General features: G+C 37.9%; 1 protein-coding gene across 1 annotated transcript; it reads left to right on the top strand.

Moving 5' to 3' along the window:
• The first annotated feature begins 10,318 nt into the window (after positions 1-10,318).
• LOC131649778 (protein FAR1-RELATED SEQUENCE 5-like) lies at positions 10,319-13,011 on the top strand. The gene is made up of 3 exons (XM_058919536.1): positions 10,319-10,366; positions 10,453-10,519; positions 10,607-13,011. The coding sequence occupies exons 1-3, from the start codon at positions 10,319-10,321 to the stop codon at positions 13,009-13,011; spliced, it is 2,520 nt and encodes an 839-aa protein (XP_058775519.1).
• Positions 13,012-13,405: the final 394 nt, after the last annotated feature.

The raw sequence follows: 13,405 nt of genomic DNA, 5'->3' as shown, positions 1-13,405 counted from the left end.
ACCCATCAAGGCAAAAAATTGGAAGAGGATCATCCGTTCTCAGGCAGCGATAATGTGAACCAGCAATCACATAACAATGAAGATTCCGCGTCGGAGAAAGATGCTATGGAAGAGATTTCTCAGCCTGAAAAACCAGTTTCTCATGGAACTTCTACTCTTGACGCAAAAACCATTCCTGAGACAACTTCGACGCCTGCCCCTACGAAGCCTACTCCTTCGGAGCTTGAACAACTTAAACAAACTGATCCTCTTGGGTTCCTAAAGGCTATCATGAATGTGAATACTTCTTCACTTTCGGAGCCTAATGTCTCTCCAGCTGTAACTGCAGATTCTAGTGATAAGGAAGATACTCCTAATCTTCTTCGACAGATAAAAGAGAGATTCTTTGGGGTTAATCTTGTAGATGTTCTTAATCGGGACCCTGTTAAAAGCTGCAACTTAAATCAACTTTTAAAGAAAGTAGATTTGCTTCAAGTTTCCCCAGAAGTCTCAGAGATGATTGTTCTGCTAGGCTCTCTCCTTGAACAACTCCAAGCTAACATTCTTCGAAAGCAAAATGTCGAGAAAGAATTATCTGAGATAGAGGCCTCTCATAACTCTTCATGGAATTCTGCTATGGAAGCCACAAAACAAGGTGAAGCCCTCAAGCTTAAACATTCGGCGAATCAAAAAGCCATTGATGAATATGAGAAGAAAATCAGCTCCTGGAAACAAGAAATAAAAATGCTCGAGGGCAAGATAAGGGAAGCTGAAAGTAGCCAAGCAGCCCTCCAAGAATCTAACCAACAAGATTTGCTCGAAGTGGTGCAGTCAAGAATCAAACATTTCGAGACTGCACAGAAGTTAGTGCCAGAGATCGAAAAGTTGAAGAAACAAAGGGCACTAATTGAACTTCGAATGTCCTCATGGGAAACTCAATATCTGAAGATCAAAAGGGATCTCCCTGAGCACATTTAAGGGGATTCATCTTCAAGCCATATTTCCTCATTCTTTCGAATGATTGGCTTAGATGATCGAGATGACTCATACCCGAGGTAGATTTTACCACGATGTCATCTATATACACTTGCATGAATGTTTCTATAAAGTCATGAAATATAAAATTCATTGCTCTTTGATAAGTTGCCCCAGCGTTTTTAAAACCAAAAGGCATCACAATCCATTCGTAAGTGCCTATTGCTCCTGGGCAACGAAATGCTGTCTTGGATACATCATCTTCTGCTATAAAAATTTGATTGTATCCTGAATATCCATCTAACATGCTCAAATACTCAAAACCTGCGGCTGAGTCTACTAGCATTTCTGCTACAGGCATAGGATACTCATCTTTAGGAGTAGCTGCATTAAGGTCACGAAAGTCTATGCATACTCTTAATGAGCCATTCTTTTTAATTACAGGTACTATATTAGCAATCCACTCGACATACCTTGTAGTTCGGATAAATTTGCAACGCAAGAGTCTTTCGACTTCTGTCTTAATCTTCGAGTGAATCTCTGGCGCGAACCTTCTGGGAGTTTGCTTTATTGGCTTCTTCCCTTCTTTTATTGGTAATTTCAATTCGACTAAGTCTCTTCCGAGACCAGGCATCTCATCATAATCCCAAGCAAAACAATCTTTGTTGTCTTTCAACATTTTGATGATCGTTGCTTTCAACTCAGGCTCTAGTTTCGCGCTGATGTATGTTATTCTCTTTTGATCATTGTCTCCAAGATTTACTTCTTCAAGAGGATCTTGGGCCAACATCTTTATGTTCGACGCCATTGGGTCTTTCTCGAATCCCAAAGGTTCTTCGTCGTATATTGCATCTAACCTTTGACTTGGTTCTTCTCTTATGATCTCTTCAACTGGAGCCGTGTCTTCAGGGGATTCGAAACTCGTACGTATCTCCAATTCTGTTGTTCCTTCCTTGATTGGAATTGTATCTATCTTTGTATTTGATAGTTCGGCTTCGAGAGCCGCCTTTCTTTTGTTCTCGGCCACATAGGCCGAAATCTTTTCGAAGAACACAGACTCAGACATTATTACCGTCATCATCCCAGCCTGTTGGCCGTATTGTCTGATAATTCTCCAATGTTGCTGGGTCTGGTGGACCATCCATGATCTCTCTATCCCATTGGAATCCATTTGGATGCAAAGTCAAATAGTACAATGCATTTCTATTTGGAGCATACATCTCTTCAGCAGCATGACAAGGACCTATGTTTGCCAGGTTCCTATCGAAGTTGGTTCTATTTACCTGGTTGACTTCAGCCATGTAGTAACTCTGATCACCTTCGATATTCTCCACTATACCATCTTCTCTCCAAATCGTCACCCTCTGATGCATTGTTGAGGGTACAGCTGCTACACCATGAATCCATTCTCTACCAAGCAAAAGGTTGCAGTTTGCTTTTGCTGGTATAACCATAAACATGGTTGGCCTCGTAACTGAGCCTACTGTCAAATTGACTTGAACAACTCCCAGTGTTTGTCCTATTTTGCCTTCATAATTAGATAAGACCATGTTATGTGGCCTTATATCTGTATCGAACATACCAATTCTTTTCAGCATATATTGAGGCATTAGATTCACTGCTGCTCCTCCATCAACTAAGACTTTATTAATACCAACATTCTCAATCTTCGCCCTGATGTAAAGTGGCTTCAAGTGGTTTCGCATACCCTCATCTGGTCTTTCGAAGAAAGCATTCTGTTCTTCTACTGCACCATTATTCAGCACATAGTAACACACAGGTCTGTGTTTTGTCATTTCTTCGATATCAGCCTCTTCGCAGTCTTCTACTTCAACTTCCTGGTTAAACTCGTGAGGGAGTACAGATACTACATTACAATTAAGATTTATGGATGACACTCCATCGGAATCAAAATCATTTGTCATTCTATCCTCTTCTTTCCAGGAATTTGAACGCATCTTCTCTTCTTCATCTAAGAGTTTCTCAGCTTCGAACAACCTGCGTTCCACCGGAGGTTTGTTTAACTTTTCCCCCTAGTATGAGACTTGGTTGCTACTAGATTCTCCAACTTCTCTTGGCCTGTATTCCTTCTGAGACTTTTTTATCCTCTGATGCCTTCTCCACTGGGATCGAGACATAGGATTTTTTCCCTTATAATTCTCCAATCGATTCGCCTCTCGATTTGGTCTTTGAAATTGTTTCCTATATGCCATTGCAGTTCTTCCTCCTTGGTCCCAGCTTCGCCATTTGTTGGTTCTTGCATCAGCTTGTATCCACCTATCCCTGGGTGCATTCGCAGGGACTTTGAAAGTCACTCTTCGAGCTCTAGGGTGTGGACTATCAGGCCTCTTTGTCGGAGTCCATATGTCGAAACCATAAAGGTTAGGACGCAACCCCTGAGTTTCCCTACTCATATGGCAGTATATGCGTTCGAATGATCGTGCGAGTCTTTCATCATAGACTGCCCCACATCTGGGACACAGAGCAACTTCAGTGTTTCCTTTGTGGCATCTGACCAAAAATCCTACCAAGCTCTCATCCATCTTTGGATATAGTTGTAGCAGGGGATTTGGCTCTCTTCCTGGATGTTCCCATCTTTCGCGCCGAGCCTTCTCGAAGTTGGCTTCGACTCTTCGATTCAGCATGATCGAGCACCTTGGACACATCCATTGCTTACCACCGCTTCTCTCGTGACATTTCCAAAGATATTCTTTGAGGCTTTCAGTTTTTTGTGGAGCTTCGATGCCCCCATTTTGCCTTGTTAACCAAGTCTCTAATTCGCCAAACTCAGACACTGGGCGTCTGGCACTGACCATGTTAACTGCTACTGGAGGAACTTCAGAGATTTGTATTTTCTGGAGTTTCATCCTGAGGTCTTCAGTGGCCTCGCTGCTTTCTTCCTTCGAGGCTTCAGTTATCTCTGCCTTGGAAGATTCTTCAACATCAGTATTGAAGATTATGTCACCATTTAGGCTTTCAGTAGCCTGCTTTCCATCGAACTTTGATTTAGTTTCTACAACTTCGACTTCAGACGCCTCCACCATGTTGATATCTTCTACCTCGCAGAGGCTAGCGTCAGCAATGTTTAGGGGATTGGTATCGACCCTCATATGACTCTTGGTCTTGTCAGCAAACTTCAACCTTCCATCATTGAGAGCATTTTGAATTAGATCCCTGAAAAGAAAACATTGAGAAGTTTTATGGCCTAAAAACCCATGATATTTGCAAAAACCTCTTTTCTTCCGTTGTTCCAACGGAGGAATTTTTGAACTTGGAGGTAGTATCATTTGGCCATCTTTTACCAATAAATCAAATATTTCATCACACTTGGTAATGTCGAATGTATAAGTTTTCTTAGGGAACCTATCACTCTTATCGTTTTCTACTGGATTTTTTCCATTGGCAGGATTTAGCAATTTACAAGCATAAGGTGGCGCTTCTTTTAATTCAGCCAAGTCTATTTCGACTTCTTCAGGGCTATATGAGTCATTGAAAGACTCTTCATCAACATTCTCGGCTTCGACGTACGCCACTCTTTCTTTCTTATAACTTTTATTTGCCCTAGCTTTTTCTGCCTTCAGACGTTCAACTTGTCGAACCCTATCTGCTAATTGGGCCATGTCCCTGAGGTATTGGGTATCTAGTTTCTTTCTTATTGAATAATCCAAACCCCCCGCAGCCATTTCGACGAGTTCATGTTCCGAAACCGTTGTAAAACATCTTGATTTCAACAGGCGGAACCTATTTAAGTAGTCATCAATTGTTTCTGTGAATTTTCTTTTAACACTGGCCAATTCTTTCAGACTTATCTTAGTTTGACCCATGTAGAATTGCTCGTGGAACAACCTTTCTAAGTATGCCCATGCATCTATCGAATTTGGTGGCAAAGTAGTAAACCAAATGAAGGCATTTTTTGTCAGCGAACTAGGGAAATATTTAATCCTTAGATCCTCGTTTCCCGCTAAGTCTCCTGCTTCTGTTAAATATCTAGCAATATGTTCCACAGTTGACTCATTAGTTTCGCCAGAAAATTTTGTGAATTTAGGAACCTTAGTTCCCCTAGGCAATTCTGTTTGCATGATATAATCTGATATAGGGGATGTATAATTTGGACGCCTGAGTCCAGTACTAAGGCCATTATTGGCCATAACCCTTTCTATCATGGCAGTTAAATTATTTTCTGTAGCCAGATTTTCTCTTCTGACTCTTTGAACAATCTCATCTGGGTGTTCGTTCCTACCCACAATCCTTAATCTGGGTTGCTCCTGCTCCGTTTCTTGTCGGACGGGGACAGTTCTTTGATTTGGAGCTTCTAAGTTAATTATTGGAGTTCCTTCGAACACCTCTGTTCTTCGTGAGGGGCCTACATCCCTAGTAGCCGTCCTAGATGATGGAACTATGTCTTGTACACGTTCTAAAATGGGCCTCTCTTCTTGATTCACAGGCTGTTTGTCTTTCCTTTTAGGTGGTGGTACTCCCATGAATTCTGCCATTCGATTCATCTGCGATGATATCTTTTGGAAAATTTCTACGTTTTCTCTATTTGTAGTAGTAACATTTGCCATTAGTGGGTTCAAGACTGAAGTTAGTTCTCTGGCCAAAACCCCTACCATATCATGGTTGCTTGCATCCATTTCTTGTCGAAATGCTGCTTGGTTATTTGTGGTAAAGTGAGGCATCTGGGTAGAGAAACCAGTGTTATGTGCACTTCGACCCACTGAACTAACATTTGGTGAAAATGTCGCATTGTTAGTTGGGGCATATATATGTCCTGTCCCTCGTACGCCTGTTCCATATGGGTATGGCATTCCGTATGGATTATTTGGTCTCCATTCGAAAGCGGAGTTCGTGCCTTGACCAAATAAATTGTTTGCAGCATTTGTTGAGGCAAACAATACGTCCTCTGCGCTTGTGGATGAGGGTGCGGTTGTCGACACTGAAACTGGAACAGTCCCTGAGGGTGCTGTATTATTTTCAGGCATAGTCTGTGAATTATCCGCAGGTCTCGATCCATTTGGACCCGTTGCATCTCGTGGTTCTTGAGTAGAAGTCGAATTTGCCGCTCCTGATCCTGAACCTTGTGGGGGATCTTGATTACCCCCTGCACTGGCCGTAACGACCATTTTCTTGTTGTACCTTCGTTTGGGAATCGGTTGTGCACTGTTCTTTAATTTACCGTTCCTAAGGTTCATACAAGGTCTTGATATTGTCTAGTCAAAACAAAACAATTGATTAAAACAATCCGCGTGACACTGTCCCACTGGGCGTGCCAATTTGTTTACGGTGATTTCCGGTAAACAACCGCTAGTCTTCCAAACTATAATAAATATGATTTGGTTACTTGTAGGATCGACTAGATTGATCCTAGGACACATAGTCAAGAAGATTGTTATCAATGTTCATTTGAATCATATTCGTAATTTGTCCTCTTCGATGAGTATTGTTTGATTCAAGAATCTTGGTAATTGTTTCGTTATATGTAATTATAACTTCAACAAGAAAGATAAATAACATAACATATGAAACTTAAAAATTGTTAAAACATAAAGAATCTTAAACTGCGGAAATATAAAAGACTCTGAAAGTAAATAGCATGAAAGTAATTCAAAACTAAATGACGTTAAAGTAAAGATGCAGAAACGTAAATGGCAAGAAGTAAACGAAATGCAGTAATTCTGAAAGATAAAAACAAGAAGATAATACACATGTATTAAAGTGGTGGTGTCATACGTACATTTTCTCAGCGAACTCTTTCTCTTAACGCTTGATACTTGAGTAAATATGTGAGTGATTTGTACAAAATGAACACACGGAATCCTAACATAAAGACCCCTATTTATACTAATTTCGACCTTAACGGTCCTACACTAATCTGCTGCCACGTTTCTCATCAGAACTTCCAGCGAAGCCATCTGTTGTTGAACGGTTACGAAACCGTCTTCGAATTTCAAATCTTCCCGCCTGAGTCCATCTTCGACGCGTGGCAGTGTATTAAACAAACACTACTAAAAAACACGCTAAGTAGTAATACTTGAATACATATTCTATGAATTTTGTCTAAGTCCCGAAGACATATGCTTTCATTAATCTTTCAGCGTTCACTTATCTTCATCGAACTTAGAAGTCTTTATTTTTTCCGAAGCATGGCCATCAGTAGCCATTTTTTAAGGGATGGTCATCAGTAACCATCTTTCCTTCGATTCTCAACTCCTTCGAAGGATAAACAACATAAAACGAAATCTTCAGCTAACACATACATTATATAACTAAATTGTTTTATTCTAGAAACAGAGTGGTTGAATGACTGCTTTATATAACTTTAAACAGTCGCACGAAACGTTTTAAAGAGAGCAACTTAATCCACGACTCGACTTTATAATTTCTTTCATAATAAATTTTTTAAAGCTGTAAAACAATCTGCGCTTTTGAAAAATGTTGTTAACATAATTAACCATTGTTTCTTCTTTTTTGAATTTAAGAACCAAAATACTTGTCTTACTTTTTACTCCCTCCGTCTCATAATAAGTGTCATATTTAAGTTTTGTGCGGTTTTTAAGAAAATGATTAGATGTGTTGGTTCTAATGAAAAAAATTAATATCATTTACTAAAGTACCCTTATTTATTATAGGTAGTAGGATAGTTAAAAAACGTGAAAGTTAATATATAGGGGTATAATAGTGAAAAAAAATAATAAATATTGCATTGATATTCTAAATAGACATTTATTTTGAGACACTTATTTATTTATGTTTTAAAAAAACACTACATGTCACTTAGTTATTATAGATGTAACGTTTTGTCTTTCTAAAAAAAATACTTTTATTACTGAACTGATGCACTAGTATTTTATTGTTGGATTCGCTCTGATATTTTTCCAATTTTTTTTTAGGGAAAAGCTAACATGTGTCCCAAGAGCACAAGTTAATGAGATATTTATAGAAATATTTTCTTGAAACGCGTGCATTTAATGTATCGAAACTTTAAATATGACTTTATTGCATTTAATTACATTTAACTTTTTCTATTTATAGTATCCTTAACATGTGCCCTAAGGGCACATGTTAGCATGACCATTTTTTTATATAGTATGTCAACCTTATCCAATTCGATTGTAATTATGGTGCATATGTGTTGAAATTTCCGAAAATAAAAGTAGTGACAAGACAAATTGTTGCACGTTGTAAAAAATAAAACTAAGCCGACAATAAAATATCTCATTTTCTAAAAGAAAAAGAAAAAGAAATGAATAGGTGATTAATAGTGACATCATTAATCACCCAAAGATAAAAAGGTAATTATACAGTGTAGTGAATTTATTCAATCAGCAACTCATTACTAATCTATTTATCAAGAGAATGTTAAACGGAAATGCCCGCTCCATTTATGTCTGCCCCGCAAAAGTCTGCAGAAAAATAAAGACGGACATATTTGAGAGTGCGGATTCCGCCCCGCAAAAAAAGTGAGGACGGAACGGGAAAAACTCGCGGGTACTGAAAATTTTACGCCTAAAAATAGTAAATTGTATGAAAAAGCTAATGTCCACAAAAGCCCACAAAAAACGGAGCAGGGCGGAGCGGACACATTAAAGAGAGCGGACCTAAAATTTTGTCCCGCCCCACAAAAAACTGCAAGTAAACCGGGCTTTCCCCGCGGATCAGGTCTGTTTTGCCACTCTTAAATACTACCTCTGCCAGAAGTCCTATTGAAAATTTATCTGAAAATTTTATATTTTAGATTCATTGAATAATCAATGTATCTGAACTGTATTATAGATTAAATATTAATTATTCAATAAATTTAAAAAGTCAACATTCTCTTATAAATAGAAAAAAAATGGTCATGCTAACGAGTACCTCAGGGGCACTGGTTAAGGATTCTAAATATAAAAAGTGTTCTATAAATAAATAAAATATTTTAGTTTACAATGCATTGAATACAAGTAGTGATAAGAAAACATAGAGTACCTTTTATTTCTTAGAAAAGTCAATTATTTTCATTTTCATTACATTGAATACAAGTCTTTAATAAACAAAACATACCTTTTTAAATCCTTAATCAATGTCCCTGGGGCACTCGTTAGCATTTTTAAAAAAAAAAATTAAAAATTCAATAATAAAAATGTTATTTCCATCACTTCAAAATAAGTATATTTCATTTATGGGTAGGTCAAAAAAGAAGCCTAGTTCCCTCAAACCTCACAGTGTTGTTCATTTTCAAAGAGCACACCAGCGTAGACCATTAGACCATATTTCAAACTCCTTTGGCATGTGTTGGTTGACTACAAACTTCTTCCTCACGCGGTTGACCTGACCCCACCATTAATACCATGCGGTTTCCGACTTCCCACCATGCGTCTATCTATTTACTACTACTATTTTTAAACTACTTTTTTTGCAGGTGTGTTATCAAAGCATTTTCACGGTTACAAATTAGATTTTTCTTTTTAGTTTTTTATTTTTTTAAAAATATTTAAAAGTGTTGATTTTGATAATAAAATAAAATTTATTTATTAAAGTTGGTATATATAATATAGATTTAAATTTTGAGAAAATTTATAAGCAAGAACATTATTTCTCTTAAAATAAAATATGTTTTGATGAGTGTCTTTTTTAATAAAAATATTTAAGAGATGGGTTTAATGTTTGCCATGATCACAAAATAAAAAAGTAATTTTTAATTGTTTGCAAAAAACGCATGTTTATGATTTTTTCATTGTTATTCTTATTGATGGACTAAGTCAACATATATTCTCGATAATAGAGTATTGTATTATCCTTAAACTTATGATTTTGCTATTTTCTATTGACGAATGTTGTCTTGTTTACCGCAAAACATACTTGGATATACTAGGATAACACATGATTCATTGTAAGAAGCTTCCAAACTTCAAATATAGGCGCCGTCTAAGGTGCGCAAGGTGGATAGGTCTCTCACCGTGAGAGACCATTTTTTCCTTTTTTTTTTTTTTCAAATGAACAAGAGCCGTTAGATTAGCTGTCCCTAATGGTCACTCACTTCACTAACACACACCATATCACCACCATCCCTTACACCTTTTGCAAACGTACAACACACCTTTCTTCACCGTCCTTCTTCCACTGTGTCCTTCTTCCATTGTCCTTCTTCATTTCTTTTTCTGCAGCCATTACTCTTCTGCGTTTTATTTTTCTGAAACCATTTTCTTCTTCATTTTCTTTTGTGCTCCCTTCTGATTTCTTCTTTTTGCGCTCCCTTCTGATTTCTTCTTTTGCGCTCCCTTCTGATTTCTTCTTCATTTCTTCCATTTTCGATCCTCTTCCATTAACGATTTGTGTCTGAAGCAAGTTTTTGTGCTTAGTAAAAGTAACAGATATTGAGTTAAAGATGGATGGTGGTGACGTTATTGGCCATGGAGTAATGCAAGTTAACTCTGTAAGTCAATTTTCAAACAATCTTATCTTGTGGTTGTAACCCTAATTGATGGTTGATTTACTATTTAGTTATTTATATTTTTTTAGGAAGCACACGATGGGATTTTTCATGAGAATGGTCGTGTTAACGATGACGGTGAACTGGATTTTGTTAGTGATGGATGCTTGGATAATGTTGAATATGACAACAGAGTTGTTGATGAAGATTCTGAGTTTTAAGAAGTTGAATACTATGATGAAGATGCGGAAGAAGATAATGAATTTTACGGATGTGAATACGATGATGAAGATGGAGATGATGATGGCGAATTAGATGGTGATGATTATGATGACGAGATAGGTTCCGGTTATGTTAGTGGACACGAATATTGGAATACAGATTCAAACAGCGGTGGAATTTCTGGGGAAGGATCGGAATGGGGTTCGGACAGATTGAATGAATCGATATCTTCAGATCAACTTCCAGACGAATCATTTGTTGTTGACGAGTTTGACGACATTGCAAATATGGACATGTTTAACTTGCAATGTGATGATGTTTCGAAGCTGCAATTTGGAAGTCTGGAAATAGCTTACACATGGTACTGTTGGTTTGCAAAGATGAACGATTTTGCAGTCCGTAAAGGTCAAGTTATTAAAAAAAAGAGTGGAGATGTTACTCAACAAACATTTCTTTGTAACCTTGCAGGATTCAGGCAAAACAAAGTAGATAATCGCAAACGTGGTCCGAGGCACGAAACCCGGTGTGGATGTGAAGCAAAATTTCGGGTTCATATTGATATAATTTCACACCGTTGGTATGTCACAGTTTTTACCTTTGAGCACAATCATGCAATGTTAAAGGAGAAGCACTGCAGGCTGTTGGCAGGTAATAGGAAGCTTAGTAAGTCAGATAAGATGCAAATTAAGAATTTTGGGAATGCCGGAATCAAAGTAACTCAAATGATTGGTTCATTCGCTAATGCTGCCGGGGGGTATGATAAGGTAGGATTTTTGAAGAAGGATGTACATAATCAAATTGCAAGACAAAGGAAAGAGATGTCTTCTGATGCTAAAGGTGCTGTCAGGTATCTTATTGATCTTCGTGTAATAGATCCATTGATGCTTGTTGCACACACGGTGGGTGCGGATGGAACGTTGCAAAACCTATTTTGGAGCGACGGTGAGAGTCAAAAGAATTATGAACTGTTTGGTGATGTGCTTGCTTTTGATGCTACCTACAAGAAAAATAAGTACAGGTGCCCATTTGTTGTTTTTTCTGGTGTTAATCACCATAACCAGACGATTATATTTGCTACTGCCATAGTTTCAAATGAGGTTGAAGGGACATATGTATGGTTGCTGGAGCAGTTTTTGGTTGCAATGAAAGGTAAGACACCTTTATCTGTAATAACGGACGGTGATGTTGCTATGAGAAATGCAATCAGGAAAGTCTTTCCCAACAGTTACCACAGGTTATGTGCATGGCATCTCCTACGAAATGCAATTTCCAACATTAGCAATCCCAATTTCATCCCTGTTTTCAAAAAATTAATGCTTGGTGATCACGATGTTTGGAAATTTGAGAGTCTGTGGAATGAAATGTTAGATAGGTTTGGGTTAGAAGATAATAATTGGATCAATGAATTGTACCAGAAAAGGAAGATGTGGGCAACAGCTCATATTAGGGGAAATTTCTTTGCAGGAATAAGAACGACATCGCGGTGCGAAGCATTTCATAGTCATATGGGACAATTTATACACTCGAGGATGAATATGACTGATTTTGTTAAGCAGTTTCATAGGTGTGTGGCATATTTTCGATTTAGAGAGGTTCAAGCTGATTTTGAATCCCAATATGGACAGGCAGTGTTGCATACCAATCTTAGGGCGCTTGAGAGGTCAGCATCAAAGCACTGGACAAAAGAGATATTTGAAATGGTACGATCTGTTATGAAAAAGGTAACCTTAACATCTGTATTAGATATTCAAGATATGGCATCAGTTACCATTTATGCGGTGACAAAATACAGAGACGAAGGGCATGGATGGCGTGTTTCCCACTGTCCATCGAATAACGATTTCAGATGCTCGTGTCTTAGAATGGAATCCATTGGGATTCCTTGTGAGCACATTGTTGTTGTGATGGTTTATCTTAATATTGTAGAATTTCCTGAGAATCTTGTGCTGAATCGTTGGTCATTATATGCGAAGGAGTCTATTAGTGGAAGTTATGAAGATGGTTCCCACTACTGGGATTCACATTTGGTTGCTAGACACGCTACTTTGGTGAATCTTAGTAAGGAGGTCGCTGACTTGTCATATATGGATGTTGATGATTACAAAAAATATTTAGAATATCTGACTAATGAACTTTGTAGGCTTAAATCGAAGTACAACAATGAAGATGTTCCAGATAACATACATGTTGAAGAGGAGTTGGTGAATATACTTAACCCTTCATGTTCAAGAAGCAAGGGTTGTGGACCAGGTACTGTTGGTACATCAGAGAGACCCAGGCGGACACAAACGTGTGGGATATGCGGTGCAGCTGGTCACAACAGAAGATGCTGCCCTACTCTTGGAGCAGATGGAGAGCCTCCTGCAGATAGTTCTTTACAATCAGCATCTGTAAGGTTAAGTAATGACTATGGATTTTCAGTTTGAAATTCAGTGAAGTGATGAAGCAATGCCAAAATGATGTTATGCTGCTTGTTTGGCAAGGAAGGTGTCTGTTTCTGTTAAGAATGGGTTAAGAATGGGAATGTGGTGAAGTAAGAGGTGGTATTCGTAGTTTATTGTATTGGATAATATAATTGGCAGTTATACTGATTTTGTAATTTTGGGTGCTGTGTTGCAAATGTGGGATTTGTTTTGTAATAGGCATTTGGTATGCTTATTGTAACAGACATTGTGTCTTGTTAGTTTTAATATATCCAAGGCTGGAAGTTGATGTAACTGAAGAAGTGAATTGCTGTAATTTTATCCTAAAGCACATTGAAATTCATCTATTGTTGTATTGTAATTTCCCTAATTCAACATAATATATTTCATAAATTAA

Source organism: Vicia villosa, linkage group LG2 (genome assembly GCF_029867415.1).
Source record: "Vicia villosa cultivar HV-30 ecotype Madison, WI linkage group LG2, Vvil1.0, whole genome shotgun sequence".
NCBI lineage: Eukaryota > Viridiplantae > Streptophyta > Magnoliopsida > Fabales > Fabaceae > Vicia > Vicia villosa.
This window is presented reverse-complemented; position numbering and strand designations above follow the sequence as displayed.

Bases quoted from the DNA above. Each gene is read 5' to 3' on its own strand.
- LOC131649778 (XM_058919536.1), top strand. From the start codon at position 10,319: ATGGATGGTGGTGACGTTATTGGCCATGGAGTAATGCAAGTTAACTCT. The intron at 10,367-10,452 runs GTAAGTCAATTT...ATATTTTTTTAG, and splicing joins GAGTAATGCAAGTTAACTCT to GAAGCACACGATGGGATTTT. The intron at 10,520-10,606 runs GTGATGGATGCT...ACTATGATGAAG, and splicing joins CGGTGAACTGGATTTTGTTA to ATGCGGAAGAAGATAATGAA.